Source organism: Pongo abelii, chromosome 8, assembly GCF_028885655.2.
Source record: "Pongo abelii isolate AG06213 chromosome 8, NHGRI_mPonAbe1-v2.0_pri, whole genome shotgun sequence".
Lineage (NCBI taxonomy): Eukaryota > Metazoa > Chordata > Mammalia > Primates > Hominidae > Pongo > Pongo abelii.
Window position 1 is genome coordinate 51,987,218 of NC_071993.2, and position 21,824 is coordinate 52,009,041.

A 21,824-nucleotide genomic window follows, 5' to 3' on the forward strand; every position below is an offset into this window, starting at 1 on the left:
AAATCTCATACCATTTGATTATATTGATCACTCTCCAAATTTTTAGTCACTTTCCCTCATTCTTTGAAGTCTTTACTACTGCCATTATTTTGATGTCTCATTTAAATTACTTATCTTCTTTGACATTTGACCTCATCATTTCCAATGTACTTGCTATCTTCAGTATCTAGCTATTCAATCTCATGATCTCAGCTCAAACCACATTATTACTCCTAATTGCAAATTTTTACAATCTAACTTTTAAGTCTCCTGCCTTCTGAACATTAACTTCTATCTTTCTAGTTCATTCCATTTACTACAACTTCAAAAATACTGTGACTCATCCTGGACCTACAATCTCATACAATATACAATACAGTCCTTACACAATTCTCAATCCAACAATCTCCACACATCCTTTACTTCTCAGCAAACCTACATTCAAAACATTTAAGTAATTTTTACTCCTGCTGTTATCCACCCAGGCCAAGCCAACATCATGTCTCATCTGAATTTTTATCCCCCTTCCTGCTTCTGCATTAGCCCTCACCTTCAGTCTATTCTCAATACCCAAGCAAGAATATAACATAATATCATAGAGATCATGCCACTCTGCTCACTCACTTTTAAGGACTTCTAATTCCACTCTGAGTCATTATTGTACAGATTATACAGCTCTACTCATGCTCCCCACAAGGCACAACTCTTTGATCACAGCCCTGTTGCTCTTCCCCTTGTGCCTCTGTTCCAGGTTTACTATACCCAACACTTCCTGGTGCTCTTTGGGCAGGCTGGGAATTGTCTCTGTGTTAGTCCATTCGAGCAGCTATAAGAAAATACCATAGACTAAGTAGCTTATAAATGACAGAAATTTATTTTTCACAGTTCTGGAAGCTAAGTCCCAGATCAAAGTGCTCACATATTCCATATATGATGAGGCCCTATTTCCTAGTTCATAGACCCATCTTCTTCTTCATATGGTGGAGTTGTCATATGGTGGAAGGGACAAACCAACCCCCTCAGGCATCCTTTATAAAGGCACCAATCTCCTTCATGAAGGCTCTGTATTCATGACATAATCACCTTCCAAAGACCTTAACTTTTAATAGTATCTTACTGTGAATTACATTTCAACGTGTGAATTGGAGGGGGGGGGTTGTCAACGTTCAGACCATAGCACTGTCACATTAGATGCTTTGTACATGGTTTCTCTGACTGAAAACACCTGTCTTCAAATTCCCCCCTGGATTGTTTCCTTACCTCCTGGATTAGTTCCTTCTCATGCCGCTAATAAAAACCTACCCTAGACTGGGTAATTTATAAAGGAAAGAAGTTTAATTGAGTCACAGTTCTGCGCAGCTGGTGAGACCTCAGGAAACTTACAACCATGGTGGAAGGGGAAGCAACACATCCTTCTTGACATGGTGGCAGCAGGGAGAAGTGCCAAGCAAAATGGGGGAAACCCTGATAAAACCATCAGAGAACATGACAACTCACTCATATCACAAGAACAGCAGTGTGGGGGTAACTGCCCCCATGATTCGATTGTCTCCCACCAGGTCCCTCCCATGACACATGGGGATTATGGGAACTACAATTCAAGCTTTAGATTTAGTGGGGGACCCAGTCAAACCACATCACCTTCTTCAAGTCTTTCACTCAAATGCTACTGTCTCCGTCATGCCTTCCTTATTTCCCTACTTAAAATTGTATCTCCTTCTCGTGTTCTTTATTTGCTTTGTCTGCTTTACTTTCCTCCATAGCACTGAGCAACACTTAACATATTATATAGTTTAATTTTTTATGTTATTATATATCTTCTTCCAAGAGAATGTAAGCTCCAAAAAGGCATATATTTTTTTCTTTTCTTTTTTTCATTGCTATATCCACAGGGCCTACAACAGAATGTGGTACAAGGTAGGAGCTTAATGTGAATGAATGAATGTTAGTCTTATTACACCTTTTAAGTTTACCTAATTTTCTAATTTTCTACATTTTCCACCTTCCTCCATCCTTTCCACCTTCCTACCTCCTTTAGGATGTGCATGCAGAAAGCAGCAACATTAAGGTAAGAAAGTTTAACCTTTGGATTAATATTAAAACCTTGAGACAGTTTTGCTTCTCTGTTGCCTTTAGCAAAACCACATTCCTGCTGCTGTCAGTTATGACACACTGAGAAATCTTCAGAGACCTAAACTTTTTCCACAAGATGACTGGAGAAAAATAAATCACCAAATATGATAAAGATACTTGCATGTTTTGTAAGTGATTAATGACTGCTTTCTCATAAGAGTAAAAACTATTTCGTTTCATATGAGAGGATTTTTCACTCTAACTTTTAAAAAAATCATTACATACAAATATATCATATCAAACCCAAAACCCATTGCTAGCACACTGGTTCCTGTCTTAATATTAAGTATGAGACAAAAGGCCTTTATCTTCCAGAAAGTTGTTCATAACATGCCAAATACGTGAACACCCAATAGTCAAAGGACATTATCTCTATGATGCAATTTTGAAAGTTGGTAAAATAATTTTTTATCAATTTCATCCTACAAGCACACAGTTTAAACCATTCTTTTAAAGTGGATTTTAGAAGATTGGAATAGGAAGTTTTAGAAGCCAGTCCCTCCACAAAAACTGCCATTATACTGCAAAAAATAAGAATTAACCTTTTTGTAACTCTGGATCCTAATCAGATAAATAACAACCATTAGTAGAGTGCTTGATGCTATTGGTCTTTAGTAAGAAAGTGGCTGCATGCACACGCCAGATACCATCACTCATTCTTATTCACAAGAGTCAAAAAGTGAAAACAAACCTGTCTGTGTGGATAAACAAAATGTGGCATGTACATACAAGAGAAGATTATTTAGCCATAAAGAGGGAATGATGTTCGGATACATGTTTACAACATGGATAAACCTTGAAAACATTATGCTAAATAAAATAAGCCAAAGGACAAACAGTATATGATCCTACTTATATGAAAGATCATGAATAGTCAAATTCATGTAGAGGGAATGCAGATTGCATGTTTCCAGGGCATGGAGGCTGGGGCAAGGGGAATGGAGAATTAGTGCCTAGTGGTACAGAACTTCTGTTTGATGTGATACAAAAGTTATGAAAACAGTGTTAATTATACAACATTGTGAATGTATTCAATATCACTGAGTTTTAGAATTGAAAATGATTAAATGGTACCTTTTATGTTATGTACATTTACCACTGGGTAATAAAATTGTATTAATGTAGGTGAGGCAATTTTAACAGTTGTACCACTCTGGAGGAGGATATTGATAATGAAGGAGGCCATGCATGTGGAGGCAGGACATATTACATATATAATATATATTTATTATATATATAATTATATATTTATTATATATATAATTATATATATATTATATATACACATTATGTCAGGGTGTATTTATATATATATTTTATATATATATAAAAATACACCCTGCCTCCACATGCACATAATATATATATAGTAATATATGGTATATTATCATATATAATATATATATAACTATATATATATGGTAAATCTTTATGTCTTCCTCTTAATTTTTCTGTGAAAACAAAACTGCCCTAAAAAATTCAAGTCCTACAAAAATGAAAGTGAGTTAAAGTACTTTTTCTGGAACAAATAAACTTAGCATAAATAGTTAAAATATTAAGAGTTGTAATTAAGGGAAATTTCAGCTCAATGTGACTTCAACAGTTTAAAAAATGTATTACTGCACATAAGACCATGGAGAGAGGAATTGGGAGACCCAGAATTGATTGGGTCAGAAATTGAAAATGATATTATCAGTGACCCAGGTTTGAATGTCTCTCTTCACAGCATTGACTTCACTAATGGATGTGACCTGGTTGGCAGCAGCAGCTTGGACAACATGCTTGTTTGCAGTGGGTGGTAGAGAGAGGCAGATTTTGCTTTTCCAGAAACCCTGAAAAAGGTAATCAAACCTAAATTTCCTTAGCCTTCTTCTTCCATGAGCAAATCACTAGCAGATGATTGCTAGCAAGGTGTTACTAATACAATGAACCCCTAAGTGTCAGAGAAAGAGTTAGTTTGGGGAAATATCCTCTCCACCACAATCTTAGTTATTTAAGTCAATTTAACAATATATTGAAATATTTTTCTTAGAAGTTTGAAGTTCCATTAAAGAGTAACAATTACAGAAATTATAGGTAGCCTTTAGTTCTACAAGTGACATCTCAAGAGGAAGATGATTCATCAATTTCAAACTTTCCTTGCAAGTAATACTGGATGAAAATTAACTTGGCAAACATAATTAATAATCATGGGTTATTAATTACTTCCGCAAGGTGGGTGTGCTGATTTTAAAAGGCTTGAATAAAACATAAATTTCCTTAATTTGATACTGTAAATGGAATAATTTGGTAATGTAAATGGTAACATTTAAGTGATTTTTGCATCAGATCTTACAACTTAAAATATTTTTCTAAAATTAGTTTTTGTACCATCTCTCCAGCATGTTCCAGCCTATATCAGTCAGTCCAGGCTTCTATAACTAAATATTATGGACTGAATGGCTTACACAACAGACATTTCTCACAATTGTAGAAGCTGGAAAGTGCAAGATTAAGGTACTAGCAAATTTGTTTCCTGGTGAGGTCCTCTTCCTGGCTTGCTGTATGCTCATATAGCAGATAGAGAAGGAGAGAGAGAGAGAGCACTGTATAGACTCTCTTCCTGTTCTTATAAGGACACTAATTCCATTGATGAGGGCCCTATGCTCATGACTTTGTCTAAACCTAATTAATTCTCAAAGGCCTCACTTTCCAATACTGTTGCATTCTGGGGTAGGGCTTTAACATATGAAATTTGAAGGAAAAGGAATATTCAGTCTAGAACAAAGCCCCATAAATTTCAAAAAGCTGTGGGACAGGAGGGAATGGGGATGGTATTCAATGGTACCACATCCAAGCAAGTCTTGTATGGTTAAAACAAATCAATATAATAACATGAAATTTTACACAGAAACCTATCTGATTATAAATTGTATGCTTACCATAATCAACACTTTTATACATTGTTTTAAAAACACTTAATAGTGTTCTTTGTTTAACCAAATAATAGAGGCATTAACTAGTTTCCCAGTGCTGCCAAAAGAAATTGCTACAAAATTTGTGGCTTAAAATAGTAAACAAACAAAAAATTATCTCTCAATTATAGGTGGCCAGAAGGCCAAAATCAAGGTGGAGGCAGACAGCTCTAGGGAAGAATCCTTTCTTGCCTCTTCTAGCTTCTGGTGGCTCCTGGCACTCCTTGGCTTGTGACAGCGTAACTCTAACCTTTGTCTCTATCTTCACATGACCTTACTTGTGTTTCTGTGTCCCAACTACCCATGACTCATTCTAAATTCAGGATGATCTCACCTTGAGATCTTTAACTTTATTATATCTGTAAAGCTCCTATTTCAAAATAAGGTGACATTTACAGGTACTGGAATGGGAGAGGGTCTAGGACACAGACACACCCTTATGAGGATAATACATGACCCATTACAAGGCACAAAATAATTGCCATAGGCAAACCACTAGTGAGAGCTCACTCCAGTTTGGAATATATTCATGTTTCTATGTAAGAGAAAAATTCGTCCTTGCTTCAGTTCATCTTGGCATCAGTACAAGGGTGGGATTCAGAGACATAAGTGTGGAATACCAGATCCCACCACACTTAAAAAGCTGGCACACTAAGTTGATAAACAATGTAGAGTGTGAAGTTGAGTTGAGAATGCTTATGCCATACAGTTTATGTATCTTATAATAGCCTTAATCACACTTCCAGTAATGTTCTCCACCATTGGATGCTAAAAAAATAAAATTAGTTAAAGAATTAGATAGTATAAAAATATATATATACCTCTTTGAGTGGAAAAATGCTGTCAGCACATTTTGTTATTTTATTCCATTGTATAAAGCCTCACTAGTGCCCTCTTCATAAATGTATTGAAGGTTTGGCTAAATTGTGTCAAATTTGTGGTTAAATACAAATGTGAATACCATAAAATATTACAAAGGACAATCTGTATACTATGCTATACCAATTTTACAATTTTACAATGACTTACAGATGCCATAAATATTTACTTTAAGGCAGTAAAATAAGTTATAAAATCATACTTAAGAACACCTAAATCCTTGAATAAGTTTAAAATGGTATTATCATTTACATATGAAGTCAGCTGACTATTAAAAGCTTATTTTTCAATAACAGAAATATATGCATTATCTAAAACACATATTCCAATATTTTCAAGAAACAAAATACTGAATTAAATCACCCAGAAAAAGAATCACATACAATCCCACAGCTCTAAAATACAGGAATCCGTGATTCTTGAATGCAAACACAACCTACACAGCCTCTCTGTTTCCAAATACATTCACTGAACCTCCCACATCTCCCAGAATACAAAATACAGAAGCCACATAAATTCAAATACACACAGAACCAGAAACTATTTTTATCAAATACATGTAACTCCACCTCACAAACTCTGAGAACACACATATGAGTGGCAACACCAAATTCTGCGAGTATTACATTTCACAACAGACACAGAGGACCACTAAGTCTTAATATACCCAAAACCCCTCATATACACACTCACAAACTACCCATGAATACACACCCCACCCTCCCAGATAAAACTCATACAATACAAAAAAAAACACACACACACAGAAACACCAATAATGTTGTAATATACTTACACAACTTCCATATACCCATGGGCACATACACACTCACGCAAATATCCCCAATCCCTGAGTATATAAATCCCCTGAAACACTATCCAATCAATATGCTGCATCTCCGGAATACAACCTCTTCACCTCATCCCCTAAACATGCCCAAACACATGTACGAACATCCTAGCATTCTCCAAAGAAATACACTTTAAATACTAACAATCCCATATTCTATAAATAGATAATTCATCTATCTGCTGATAAATATACACACAAACCAGTATACACACCCGAGATGCATGGAAATATCTCCAGCATATCATTTATAAATACCCATAAAAACACTTCCCAATCCCAAATTATCCCAATCTAGTATGAACCAGCTCCCACATTGCCAAGTACTAACCAATAACCATATCACATACCTCTAATACATATAAATTCAACTCTCTCACTCTCCTGTATAAAAAGAGAACCCCATCTCTCTATCAGACACACACATACTAAATTCCCAGAATATATAAGCCTAATAACCACTTACTGAAAAATACAAGCACATAGCTCCACAAAACATTCATCTAAACTGCCACACCCTTGAACACACACACAAACTCAATACTCATGTAGTTCTCTACATGCCCTAAACATACCCGCGATTAACTAACATGCCACAAATATGCAAACATGCCACCTCATATCCCCAAATACACATAGAATTCCACAATACTGCCCGGCCCAGTTATGACCTTCTTTAATCTGCAATCTCCACACAGACACCACCAACCCACACATGTGAATACATATTAGATTCTCACCAATTAAATACATATCAAATTCCAAACTAAGAATTCATATAAACACATTTTCACACACACAAAACCACCCCCACAAATCTCACACCCTCCAAAATCCAAAATAAATCTTCCTGACATTCTCAAGTACACACTAACCCAACCACCCAAGATACACGCGTGTGTGCAGCAAATTTTAGATACATGTGTAGCCTACAATTTACAAATAATATACCACTAATTTTTATTTGTAAATTCCACGTAAGTAAATGATTCTCATAGAAGCTTTTCTTGACTTTGGCTGCACTCTTGCATCCACAATCAACTTGTGCTACCAAGTGAACAGACTACGACTAAAGGCCTGTTCTTCCACTTTGCAGCTGCTCATATCAGTGACAAATGAGCGTATTAGAACATGCATGCTGGCTGATCATTCTGATCAAGTCAACAAGCTTCACAACTTACTCAGTGAAGTCGTCCGTGAGAACTTCACTGTTTTACGAGGACAGGAGCTACTTCTTTGCTGAACTGCATTGTGGTTTCAACTGCTGAGGTTTTCCTCAAGCTTTTGCATTGTTTGGAATGTGAAAGGCATGGCTGAGACACATTTTGGGGTTCCCACTGCATTGCTACACCTCCCCCCTCACTTCAGGGCCAGGTGAGCAAGGGAAAGGAGCGCAGCCTGGGCGTCCCGCAGGGCCCCGCTAGGAAAGCTATGAACGCTCTCGCCTTGAGCGCAGCCACAGGCCTGCTCTGGCCACAATGTGGGGTCACCTGGCGGACACTGGTGACCAGTGGGAGCATGTCTAGGAGGCAATTACCTTGTAAACACACTTGGCTTTATTTTTAGGTAACACCAAGAAGGACGCCATGAGAGTGAAGGCCGTTGGGTAACCGCACTTTGCTGTCGCGCTGCGGGTTTCCCTGCCATGAACCGCCGCAACCGGTGCTGGGAGCGGTTGAGGGCCGCCGCCTGTGCTGGAACCTTGCCCACCTCAAGGCTCGTGTGCAGGTGCACGAGCCCGCCCTGGCCTGGAGCCCGCCCTGGGAGAGCCCCGCTGGAGATGGGGAAATGGAGGGAGGCGGCACCTGGGTGCTTCCTGGGGCCAGACAACTCCCCCTCATTGGAACCTCCATGACCGTGCCTCTGAGAAACCAGCACGTCGGCAACTACCGCTCCTAATTTTTGGTAATACAAACCTGCAGTCCATGCACTTAGGTAACACCCTTGCTGAAAGGTTTACCTTTGGAAGGTTTATCCTAAAGCAAAGTATCCTCAAATTGAATGTCCTGCATTCCCTTTGGACGGCATTTATTTCATTCCTGCTCATGCATTTCAAAAAATAGTATGCCCTATTTTCCTACTCAGTCTGGAGGTTCCATTAAAGAACATTTCTGGCAAAGAATTTTAGTCCTGAAAACACACTCCAAAATATACTTTCTTCTGACTCCATTCCCAGAGTTTTTCCTACCACATTCAAATTATTTCTAGAAATGTTTTGGTTGTAGCCTTGATCAATTTCAGTCGATAAAGCAGCAGGTAGTAAGCGAACAATTCCAGGCTCCCCCACCCCTGACTCTGCAACACAGTGCAGCATTCCAGTTGGCAATAAAAAGCTAGTAGAGAAGCAACTCACTGACTTGAGTTTGTAATAGCTTCAGAAGAAAGTTTAATGGTCACATCCTGTCTGCTTATTTGCAGGATTCCTATCATCTGTCTCCACGTGGTAGCACTGAAGACCCTTCACCTCTATGCAGGCCCAGGGCCTCAAGTGCAGAGACTGAGAGCTCTGCAGGACACAGCATGGAGCTGCCATTCCTCTACTGTTCTGTGATTGGGTGGAAGAGCATGTGTCCTCTGAACAGGGGATCCAAGCCCTGAGATGTTCTTTCTCAGCAGTCAGTGCGGCCCAGGAGTTTCTGTGGGGATGCTCAGAGAGCAGGGGCCGGAGGACTTTTAGCCACCACCTCCCATGGCCAGTCTTCACAAATTACCTTTGGTTAATTTGATTGTCTCTCCTCCTGGGGTCTAGGACTTCAAACATGTACAGAAGCGATTGCAGAATTAAGACAAGACACTGTTCCACAGTATAGTTTTTGTATCACTGGCTCAGAAAAAGACCCATTCAAATCCTATATCAAAGCCATGTGTGAGAATCTTGAGAAAGCATCGGTTGACTGACTTGACAAGGGAGGAAGCTACCAAGAATGCTGCCCTTCTTCAGTATCTGAGCATGATATTTTGCTTCAACATCCCTCTTAGATGAAGTTATTGATTGAAAATCATTTAAGTTTGCCCCGTGATAAAAGATCAAGTCCTCAGAAAGATCTCCAAAGTGTTTATGGTTTGTTTGGTTTTGTTTTGTTTTGGTAAGTTTACCATGATTTTGCTTGAATTGCTCTCCGTTGATCTTCTCAGCTAAGATCGAGGTAGAGTTGCACAGCGGAAGAGGGCTGCATGTAAGTAGGCAGTTCTGTCTCAGAGGACAAAAGGCCTGGGAGCACCCAGACAGGCAATCACTGCATGGAGGTCACTCCCCTCCCAGTGGCCGTGGAGGCATTTCATAGAAATGCTTGCTGGACCATTCAGGTTTAGAGTTGGGACAAAACCGAGAACTCATGGGGATATTGGACAGGAGTTAGGAAATGATCTTCTCACACAACTGGCGCAAGGAGGGGAGAACCCTGGGCTTGAGACTTGCAATCCACCACCTGCCCCTGCAGTGTGGCCCCTGTTACATTTTTCTGCAATTCTGCCTTCTTGAGTCCAAATGTCTTCGAAAGGGGCAAATGCTTCATAAGTTCCAACAGAATGTGTTTCAGTGAATGTTCACAGTGTGCACCGGTCTGGCTGAAGGCCTCTTCCCTTCCCCAACACCCTCCCATTGTGCAAAATTACCCTGCCCAGCAGAGAGTGACATGTGTGTCTCAGAAGATTTTCTTGCTGTGCTCTGAGTTCTCACTCCTCATCTCCTTTGACCAGTTTCCTCTAACACTCTCCTTGTTCACAACACAGAACATGAGTGCTCTGTCCTGTCATTTTGACACTAATAAACGGACAGTGATTCTCAGTGTGGAAATGAGAATGAAGTTTTTTTTAAGACAGGCTACAATAATTCCCATGCAGAGAACCACATGTGATGACACTGGATTCCAAACAGCAAGAATGTATGGTGAGGATGAGGCCAACAGTGAGCTGAGAGAGGCCAGCCAGGATGTGTTTCAGTGAAGATGAGAAACAATCAGATAACACTTGTTTCCTCCAGGAAAGAAAATGTGGTGGCCAGGGAAAAGAGATGGGAAGAAGGCTGGTCATTGCCTATTCCACTGTGCACAGTTTGAATTTGGAGCCATGAAAAGTATTGCTTGGTTAAATTAAAATCATTCAAAAGATAAAAAATAAACATTTAACACCAGCACAATATACTGGGAAACAAAATGAAAGGATTTCTGGTCTCGGTGCTGTAGGTCACATAGCCACTCTTTCCTGGATTGAGGCTTTCCAGCAAAGGGGATGGGAAGTAAGGCTGGCCTGCTGGTGTGGACAGAGATTCCAGCAACATACAGGACCTGGGGACAGAAGGATTGCTTCCTAAACAATGATGAACACACAGCCACCTAATAGCCTGGATTGGCTGAGACCATCCTGATTTCAAACACCCAGTCCCCTTGCCTTCCTAAGAACCACTGTGTTTCTCAGACTGAAAATGTGTTCTGAATTTTGTTCACGAAGTGCAGCCCCCGTTGAAATTCATCAAGAGTGGGAAAGAGCCAAAGTGGAAAGGAGCATGGGTTGATTGGCACAAAAGTAGGTCTGTTGATAAAGAATGGAAGTAAAGAGGACATCAGGTAGAAGCTTTTGCTGTGAGTCAAAAGGACAATTTAAAAGTTGCCTAAAGAGGCACACGCCATCTCTGTTGCTGCCATCCAGTTGGAAAGGAAACTCAGGTTCTTGCCTAATGGCCGAAGCCCCTCACAGAATGTCCCCCACCACTACCAACTGCCCACTGCCCCTCCCCCTCTGCAGAATGTCTGGGGTCCTATGTTCTAAACCTGTTTACATTCAAATTTTACCTGCTCCACTGGACACAGGAGCATCTGCTGAGCCAGGTCACTCTCTGGGTCTTACCCTTGACTTTTCTCATTGCGGAAACTGCCAGATAGCAGTTGTCAGTGCCCAGCCTGAGGGGATGGCTTCAAATGGAGGTGAGCCTGTAGGGATTGGGGCATTATCTGAGTCTGCCATGCCTCAACTCCTTGGGAATTCAAATTTGACACTGCCCCTGGGGACAGTTGATAGGGCTGCTGTTGAGGAGGGAGGGAGGACTGGATGTCCCCAAGGACATCACACCTGGGGATGGCCATGGCACCCTGAGTCTGTGGTTAGGGAGGACGGCTCCTTAGAGGTGGACCAAGATGCCTGGGGGAATACACCATGTAGGGGAAAGGATGGAGTGGATGGATTGATCCTTTCTAGAAGGAAACAGGTCACATCATTGTGTGTTTGTAGGGAGTGGTGGGATCCTGTTGTGCTGGTGGCCCCTGGAGGACGACAGGCAAACCCAAACCCTGTGCTGTGTCTTCAGGCACCTGGAAGGTGCCCTTCCATAGTGTTCAGAGGGATTTGGACTGGAATTTTCTAGATCTTAGGGAGGAGTGGGGAGAAGTGGTCTCAGCCAGAAAACTGTTGGGTGGGTTGGCTGTGACAGAGCATGTAGTGACAGCCTCTGGGTGGGTGAGGCTGGCGGCTACTATAACTGCCACAGCCCAGAGCCTCTCAGCTCCCTCCCCAGACATGGTTTCTCCATCAGTTCAGGTAGCTGTTGGCTTTGATTTAACAGGGGTGGGGGCAGATGGGGAAGTTCAGGCAACACAGGGCCTGGGTTTCCTGAGTTGTTCTGAATTGTTTGCCCTTTTGTGGAAGCTCAGGTCTTCAGACCCATTTCCTCTTGTCTGCTAGCTCATGACCCATCCTCTGCACTTTGTGTTACTGTGGAGATGAAGAATTTGCTCTTATTCCATTTATACTACCTCATGAACAGGGGACAGGTGTGGATTCTTGCTGGTTCTCAGTGGAAGGGTCTGGAAAGGCTGGTTTCCTTTTCAGTAGAGGAAAGAGAGTAGCACACAAATAGGAAGATGACTCTCATTACTATTATTCAAGTTAGGATATGTGTCCTGAATGCTGAGGTGCATGTGCTGTATCCCTTATTCCCCTTGACTAGAGACTACATAAGGTCCTAATGAACAGGGATGAGTTCCAGACAACTTTGCCTCACCTGGCCCGTGGCCCAAGAACCCCTGGTTCTTGGTTGGTCACTATGTTCAGTTATTGGGAGCTCAAAGGAGAAGAAGGACCAGAGATGGGCTCCTTGTCCCACTACCTATTGTAACATGACCAGCAGCTGTGAAAATCCCTAGACACCTCCCCTGATAGCCCTGCTGCTTGCCATTTGCTGGCTGTGTTCTAATCGTGTGTGGCTGTTGCTGGCTATGCAGTGACACTGTCTCAGGGGACTCCACCACTGCCTCTCAGACCTGCTCCCTGGGAACAGAGCTTCCTGAGTGGCAGCCGGGACCATCTAGTACTGAGGAAAGGGTGGCCTGAATCTGACCCCTATTTAGCACTTGCTGTGGGTGGTGCCAGGACAATCACTTCCATGCTGGGTGTGATGAGTTATGGATTATCTTCAGGGTTCCTAGGGTGCTGGCTTGGGAAAGATTTCCATCCAGTGGTTTTCTTTTGTTGTCTTTGAGCTAGAAAAGAAAGGGATTTACAAGAGCTTCAGGAAAAGGAAGATTGAAGAGGAGATGGGGCCATAATATTCGGAAGCTTCTGGCTTCCTGTCGGCCTTCTGAGTGACGAGCCATTGCCCTGGGGTAGGCCCCTCACCTGTTGCTGAGCACGCTGAGGACCACCAAGCCGCTGAGAGACTGATCCCTGACCCATGGCTTGGGAGATGCCTGTGAGGCTGACAGAGTCTGCCAGGGACACCCGAGGCAGACCCTCGGGCAGCAAAGGCTTGGCTGTTGCTTCTTGGGAGACAGGGTTTAGGGAGTCTTGGTGAGCAGTGCCAGGCTCTCTAGTGGAGCGACTCTCCTTGGAGGAACAGAGCATCCGATGCACACTCAGGGACACTTGCAAGCTGCAGAGTTTCCCTGTCATAAGCCCTTAGCTGTTGGGACTCCCCTCTGATTCCCCAGTGACTAGTGTGGATCTGAAGACCCCAGCTCATTCACCTCTTTCCTTTGTCTCCACAGCATACCCAGTGCTGGGACCAGGCGTGACCGTGAACCCTGGCACCTCCCTGTCTGTGTTCACGGCTCTGCCCTTCACCACACCCACTCCCAGCCCAGCACATGGGCTGCCCCTTGTGACTGCAGGGGTTCCTCCAGGCGGCCCTCTGGTGCTGTCTGCCTTCCCCAGCACACCTCTGGTGTCAGGACAGGATGGCCGCGGCCCGAGTGGGGCCGGGGCTTCCAACGTCTTTGTCCAGATGGGGACAGAGGTGGGGCCTGTGAAAGCCCCTCAGGTGCAGACCTTGGTCCTAACTCAGGCCCCCCTCATCTGGCAGGCTCCAGGCACCCTCTGCGGAGGTGTCGTGTGTCCACCTCCCCTACTCCTGGCAGCTGCTCCTGTGGTGCCTGTTATGGCTCCCCAGGTGGTTGGGAGCACCCAGGCTGGTGAGGGAGGCTGGTCCCAGGGCCTTCCTCTTCCACCACCACCACCACCGGTTGCCCAGTTGCCCCCCATCGTGTCCCAAGGGAATGCTGGGCCATGGCCACAAGGGGCTTATGGAGAGGGCAGCCTGGCTTCCTCCCAGGCCAAGGCCCCGCTGGATGACTCCTGTAACCCCAAGAGTGTCTATGAGAACTTCCGACTCTGGCAGCACTACAAACCCCTGGCCCGGAGGCACCTTCCCCAGAGTCCTGACACCGAAGCACTTTCGTGCTTCCTCATGTGAGTGTCCTCAGGGCATTGGAGCTGGTCTTGCAGCTCACACGTAATGAGGCTGCTGGATGGACGGGAGGTCACGCTGTTCAGGGGAGCTTGCAGGGCGGTTGTGAGGGTGATGGGTTGCACTATGGGAAGATACATTTTCAACAATATTAATCTGGCTGTGGCTCAGGACAGACTGTCAGGGGCCTCATATCAACTGCCCGTCACTGTCCCATGAGTCCAGCCAATCCTTACTTTCAATAATTTTCACAACACTGTTTACAGAAGACCCAGGTCAGAGAGGGTTCCTGGTGTGACGTGAGCTATGGTTTGGGTTTAGGTCTTTGAGTACACACCCCAGTGCCTCCCCTTTAACCCAGTATTGATGGTCAGGAGCACCTCACATGGAGCTGGGGGGAGGAGGTGCAGGGCCCAGAAGGAACCTGGCACATGCCCGCAGTTCTGCCGAGGTCCAGTTAGCACAGTGGTAGTGGAGCCTGCACAGGGGGATGGTCTTGGGCCCTGCACTGGGGTTGATACCGGGCAGGTATTTGCATCTTCACCCTCAATCCCTCGTAGAAAAAGGGACAATGATGCTTCATTCAGATGATGGCAAAGAGATGACTTGAGCTCACATATGACATGCATAGCACAGTGCCTGGCACATGCTATGACACATTACATGATAGCAATTATGATTGCTGTCCGCATTACTATCATTATCAGGACTAGGCCATCTAGGAGAGCACTCCCCAAAGCCACGGGCTCCAGTGACAGCTCTGAGTGCACCTCAAGCCCAGCAGCCCAGGGCCATGGACTGTGGTGGCTGTGAGGCAGCAACGTCAGCATCTGGGAGAGTTTGTGGTTTCATTCCCAGTCCCTGCCTCTCTCCACCCTGCGGCACATCTGTGACCCTGTGTTTCCCACTGACGAGCAAACGGGAGCTTGAGCACATCCACCATGCGACACACTGGCCGTTCCCCTAGGGAAGTCCCCTGCCTGGGGTGTAGGTGGAAGGTGGCCCCATCTTCATCCCCCAAAATCTCGCTGTTCCCGCACCCTGGAACTGGTTGCATTCCCCCTTGGAGCAGAGTCTGGGTGCACTGGGGACCCTGATTCTTGGAGTGGAGCTGCCCCAGGCTCACAGGCCTTTGCCATGGCTCTTGTGGGAATGTGGGATCTAGACCTGCTGCTTGCAGTGGCGTGGACACCACTCTGCTTTGGTTCTGGACGTGTGCTCCTGCTCCTCATGCTCCAGGGCCCTGAGGCTACATCCCCAGGGGCTGCCTTGCTCCAGAGTCCCCAGGAAGCCAGTTGAATGCTCAGTCCTGGGGCCCTGGAACCTGCACTTTAACCCTCGCACCCAGGTGATCCTGTGTGCACACTGTCTCAGTCAGCTCAGGCTCTGCCATAACAAATCCCGTAGACTGGGTGCTTTATCAAGACACATTCATGTCTCCCAGTTCCAGAGGCCAGAAGTCCCAGATCAAGGTGACAGCAGATTGAGTGTCTGGTCAGGGCCCTCCTCCTGGCTGGAGAGAGCTGTCTCTGGCTGTGTCTCCTCGTGGCTGAGAGCAAGAGCCCTGGCGTCTCCTCCTGCCCTTATCAGGGCTTGGATTCCATGACTGGGACCCACGCTCATGACCTGCTCTAACCCTGATTGCCTCCAAATACTGACACACTGGTGCTGAGGGCTTCAGCACAGGAATGTTGGGGACACACATGTTCCACCCATAGCACTGAGTCCACTTCTCAACAGTGAGGACTCGAGGGGCAGTCGGAGAGGCCCCTTGGTAGCTTGTGTTGATATTTGATCTTGGGGGTGTGTCCTGGGGCCTCAGGAGCCCACATGGGGGAGAACAGGACAGGGACAGATGACAGGACAGGTGTGGGGAGGACAGGGGCCAGGTGTTGGGACCAGGTGGGCTTGGGATGAAGGGTGGGCTTATAGGCTGAGACTGACTGCACTGGTTTACAGCCCAGTTCTCCGATCTCTGGCCCGGCGGAAGCCCACCATGACCCTGGAGGAGGGACTGTGGCGGGCCATGCGAGAATGGCAGCACACGAGCAACTTTGACCGGATGATCTTCTACGAGATAGCAGAAAAGTGAGTCTGGGGTCCTGGGAGCAGGGCCTGCGTGGCAGGGTGAGAGTGAATGACAGAGGTCCGGTAGCCATGGTGGCTTCTCAACGTGGAGTATGAGGACGGTGTGGACAAACCCAGGACACTCTGGGCCCCTGGCTCCCTCAGGAAGCTGCTCCTGCCACCTAGATTGTTCTGGGGTCTCTGTCCTGCCCTATTGGGAAGCACCCCCTGCCTGGCCTTGGGCCATCCCTGCCTTGACACTGGAGGTCATGGCAGGAGCAGCCAGCATCACAGCCCAAAGTGGGTCACCTCCAGCTGTGGGGATGGGGAGAAGGGGCGCTAGTGACTATAGACAAGAGTGGGGTGCAGGCTCCTCACAGCAGTGGCCAGAAGTCAGTTTTCTCCCATCCCAGCCTGGCCAGGGAGTTGGGTTGGGGAGACCTGTGCCTGGGACACCATGAGACCCACCTCTGGCCTGACTGCCTTTGCTCCTGGGCAGTCCCCTCCATGAAGACAGACAGACAGACAGCAGCCTCAGGGGAAAGAGGTCCTGTCCTCTGGGCTCAGCTTTTGCTTCCTCCTGACCCGGCATCTCCCAGGCCTCGTGCCCCTGGGTTATCTTTCGGGGGCCCACAGTCCTAGCCTCAGGACTCCTGCATCTGGGCATCATCCCTGATGCCTTCTGCCATACACCCCACCCTGGCCAGCTGAAACCTGGAGGAGGGGTCCCCCGGGACCCTCCTGGACCTCGTGGCCCTGACTTGAGTCAGGAAGCCCCATTGATGCCATGGGCTCTGCAGGGGCCGAGTGAGGGAGGGAGAGCCCAGAACTCTGGGAGCAGCTTCCTCCTGGGACTGGGGAATGGGACACAGTGAGGGCCTGGACAGCCCACCCGAGACACTCCCTCCCATCCCTCCCCTTGGTCGCTGCCTGGTCCTGGGGGGAGGGGGCCTGGACCCTCTCAGCACAGCCTGGGCCTCCTTCACCGCCAGGTTCCTGGAGTTTGAGGCTGAGGAGGAGATGCAGATTCAGAAATCGCAATGGATGAAGGGGCCCCAGTGCCTGCCTCCTCCAGCCACACCGAGGATTGAACCTCGAGGACCCCCAGCCCCTGAGGTGGTCAAGCAGCCAGGTATGGCTTCCCACATTCCCACAGGAGCCACAGCAAAGACCAAAGGGGCCAAGGGAGGCCACTGTCCCCACACCCCATGCTTCCCTTCAAGAGGGGGATTTGCTCCCTCCAACAGGACAGCTTCTGGGAGCATATGTTGGGTATTGACCTGGTCGAGTTTCCTAGCTACTCTCTCCCCTCTCCTGTCCAAAACTCCACATATGCTCTGCCCAGGAAGCAGGGATGAGTGGGGAGAGTACAGGGCGTATTGGTGGCTCCAAACTTCCTCCCAAGCGATGCTGTCTCAGATGTGCCCCTCCTGCCTCCTCCGGGGGCGCTGTGGTTAAGGTGGACCTGACCCAGCTGGCACCCACTTCACATCCCCAAGCCCTGCCCTCCCCTGTGTGGTACAAGCAGGAGGAGCGGACCTCACCACGCCCATACTCCTCCCTCTCTGCCTCAGTGTACCTTCCCAGCAAGGCCGGCCCCAAGGCCCCGATTTCCTGCCTGCCACCACCCAGGCCCCAGAGGCCAGTGACCAAGGCCCGCCTGCCACCACCCCGGCCCCACCGACGAGCAGAGACCAAGGCCTGCCTGCCACCACCCAGGCCCCGGAGGCCAGCAGAGACCAAGGCCCGCCTGCCACCACCCAGGCCCCAGAGGCCAGCAGAGACCAAGGTCCCTGAGGAGATCCCCCCAGAAGTGGTGCAGGAGTACATGGACATCATGGAGGAACTGCTGGGGCCTTCCCTCGGGGCCACGGGGGAGCCCGAGAAACAACGCGAAGAGGACTGGACGCCCCCAGACCCGGGCCTCCTGAGCTACATTGACAAGCTGTGTTCCCAGAAAGACTTCGTCACCAAGGTGGGCTGGAGTGCTGGGGTCTGCCGGATTCCAGGGGGTGGCACTCCCAGGTCCTTGGAATTAAACTCTGTTCCGTAGCTACTCAGCAGTGTGTGTATTTCCATGGATTTGAGTCTGTGTATGTGATTGTGTGTGTCTGTGTGTTGCTGTGTGTTTGTGTCTGTGGTGTGTTACTGTGTGTCTTTGTGTGTCTGTGCAGGTGTGAGTGTGGAGTGTGTACCTTACCTGTGTCTGTGTCTTTTCCTGTGTCATATGTGGGTCTGTTCGTGTGTCTGTGTGTGGTTTGTGTGTCTCTGTCTGTGTGTGTGTATGCTACCAGGTCTGTGGTCTGTGTCTGTAGCTGGTGGTCACCATGATATGAGACAGCCCCAGAAGGGTGGGGACGGGGTGCTCGCTGCTTCTGCATCTCCTCCAGGTGTCCTTGGCTCCAGGTTACTCCCTGCCCAGGAAGCTCATGCCTTCTTCCTTCTGTTTCCAGGTGGAGGCCGTCATTCACCCCCGATTCCTGGAAGAATTGCTTTCCCCAGATCCACAGATGGATTTCTTGGCCCTAAGCCAGGAGCTGGAGCAGGAGGAAGGACTCACCCTTGCCCAGGTACCCCAGGGGCAGGAGGGACCCAGCACACAAGGCCCACCTGATTGTCTAATCCCCCCCACTGGGGATGCCTGGCTTCTTGGGGAACCCACTCTGGAGTGGGAAGATGCAGGTTCAGAGGGAGTAGGATGGACAGGAGCCAGGGAGGGGAGTCAGCATGCAAGCTGCGGTGATGCCCAACGGGATGCCCAGCAGAGCCACATCCTCTCTCTTTGACATAAAGCCCAGCTGCCTCAGGCTTCCCTGCCTGCCACCCAAGTGCCCTGGTCTCCACCACCCTGGGCCCTGCTCACACCTGGGGCAGTGCCAGTAAGTGCCCCCTTTCCTCCCGCAGCTAGTGGAGAAGCGCCTCCTAACTTTGAAGGAGAAACAGCATACGAGGGCAGCCCCTGGTCATGGCACGGCCCGGTTGGACTCAAGTTCTTCTAAGTTTGCAGCTGGCCAACGAGCAGAGAGAGACATCCCTGACCCCCAACAAGGGGTTGGCATGGAAACCTGCCCACCCCAGAAGGCTGCCCAGGACCCTCAGGGTCGAGGCAGAGCACACACTGGCATGGCCAGGTCCAAAGACTCTGTTGTGCTTTTGGGATGTCAGGATTCCCCTGGGCTGAGGGCTGCCCGGCCAACCTCCCCTCCCCAGGACCACAGACCCACCAGCCCTGGCCTGGGGAGCAAGGATGCCTTGGATCTCCCTGGAGGGTCTCTTGTCCGGGAGTCACATGGGCTGGCTCAGGGATCAAGTGAGGAGGAGGAGCTCCCCAGCCTGGCCTTCCTCTTGGGTTCCCAGCACAAGCTTCTGCCCTGGTGGCTACCCCAGAGCCCTGTCCCTGCCTCGGGCCTTCTCAGCCCAGAAAAGTGGGGACCCCAGGGAACTCATCAGTCCCCATCTGCTCAGAGAAGAGGCCTCAGCCTAGCACCCTCTCCTACCACGAAGTCCAAGAAGCGACCTCTCTTTGGAAGCCGGTCCCCTGCTGAAAAGACACCCCACCCAGGGCCTGGGCTCAGGGTCTCTGGGGAGCAATCCCTGACTTGGGGGCTGGGTGGCCCCTCACAGTCTCGAAAGAGAAAGGGTGACCCCTTGGTCTCCAGGAAGGAGAATAAGCAGCATTGTAGCCAGTAGGGGCTTCTGGGCAGGCTCTCTGGGGCCAATCCCCAAGGATGGGGCTCTGGCATCTGATGCCCTAAAGCAGTCAAAAGCTTCTTCTCCCCCAGTGCTGATCTTGCTGGGCCTTAGCTTTGGAGGGTAGGGGAGGGAGGGGAGGGAGAGGGTGGCTGAACGGGGAGGGCAGGAAGGGAGGGTCTGGGGGGAAGGGGCTGGGGAGTGGGGGTGGGAAGCAGTGCATTGGGGGCCTCATGTGTAAATGTGAATAAATGTAGTTGTGTTGGAAAATGCTCTCAGGGCTGCTGCCTCTGTCCTCCACTCCGTGGAGGGTGTCTGTGAGGGAGGGCAGAGGAACTGGCAGATGCCAGGCTCTGGGAACCCACAGGGGCCAGCCCCACTCTTTCCTCCTGGCGTAGGTAGCCCCTTCAGATGCTCCAGGGACTGACAGATGCTGACGAAGCCCTGATCCCTCCCACCACCCGCTCACAAGGCCCTGCCTGCTTTAGGGAGGCTTCTTGTGGCCTCCCATCATTATCAGCATCCCTGGAAAGTCCTGGGATTGGAGAGAGCTGGCTGGCTCTTGTTCTGCTCAGTGGGAGCTGAGGAGAAGGCAGCCGCCTGCAACATGAACATGGGGAAAGGAGGCTGCTCCTGCTTAACCCTCATCAGGAAGAGCACGGGCACTGGGCTGAGAGGAAATGTTGAGGTGACTGTCCACACGGGTGTGTTTGGGATACGATGATGGGTGGGGAGCAGGGGAAGTCCCTCTGCCTGTTTCTGGGCAGGAGAGAGTCTTGTCCAACTAGCTGAAGCAGATGCTCCTTGCTGTGGCCACAGGGACTGGCCTCGGGGACCTCAAGGTCCTGCATGGAGCCCCCCACAGCTATGATTCCCTTCCCATATGAGGACTGAACTCATGTGGAATTGATGTAGACACAGATTTACATTAGTATCTAAAACAGTTCCCTCCCAACACACCATCACCAATGGGAACAAGCATGACCAGTTACCAGGTGCAGGGTGGGTGTGTCTGCTGGTTCCAGGGCCAGGAGGAGCTGGGGCCCAGGCTGAGAGGGGCTGAGGGTCAGCGGCCCTTCTGCCAGGCACAGACCCCAAGGGCAGAGCAGGGGCTGCCTGGGATGTGGCATCGGCTGTCTGGGAAGTGCCCTGGGAGTCGGGGGCTAGGTGTTCACCAAAGGAAGACTTCCAGAGTCTATGAGTGAGATGAGGACTGCATCAGGAGAGGAACCGAGGCTGGGGAGGACACTCTGCTCTTCCCCAGGTTGTCCTGTCCTCCCAATCTCTGCTGAACTCCTCTCACCCCATGGGCCAACTTCTGCCCCTTTTACCCCTAACCTACCTCTTAGAATCTCAGATCCCAGCATGGACAGGACCCAGCACCCACCCTGGTTCCCTCCTGGCCAACACCTTCTTCTCCACAGTCTGAGTTCTGATTCCTCCCCCAGGGCCCTTATTGGCTCAGGACCCCTGTGACTGCCAGGGCACCTGTCCCAGCACGGCCTGCATGCAGAGCTGTGGTCATGGCGCTGGGGGCTGGCTCAGCAGCAGAGGCTGTTGGGGCAAAGCTGTCTGGTACACGGTGGCCTGGCCTCTC

At 48.2% G+C, this 21,824-nt stretch overlaps 1 protein-coding gene across 1 annotated transcript; it reads left to right on the forward strand.

The window, feature by feature from the left end:
* The first annotated feature begins 11,414 nt into the window (after positions 1-11,414).
* LOC100432788 (NUT family member 2D) lies at positions 11,415-20,963 on the forward strand. The gene is given in 8 exon segments (XM_002834859.5): positions 11,415-11,558; positions 11,560-11,717; positions 13,773-14,472; positions 16,430-16,558; positions 17,530-17,669; positions 18,112-18,512; positions 18,991-19,107; positions 19,442-20,963. Coding segments are annotated over 8 exon segments (2,436 nt in total). The 5' UTR covers positions 11,415-11,553; the 3' UTR covers positions 20,228-20,963.
* Positions 20,964-21,824: the final 861 nt, after the last annotated feature.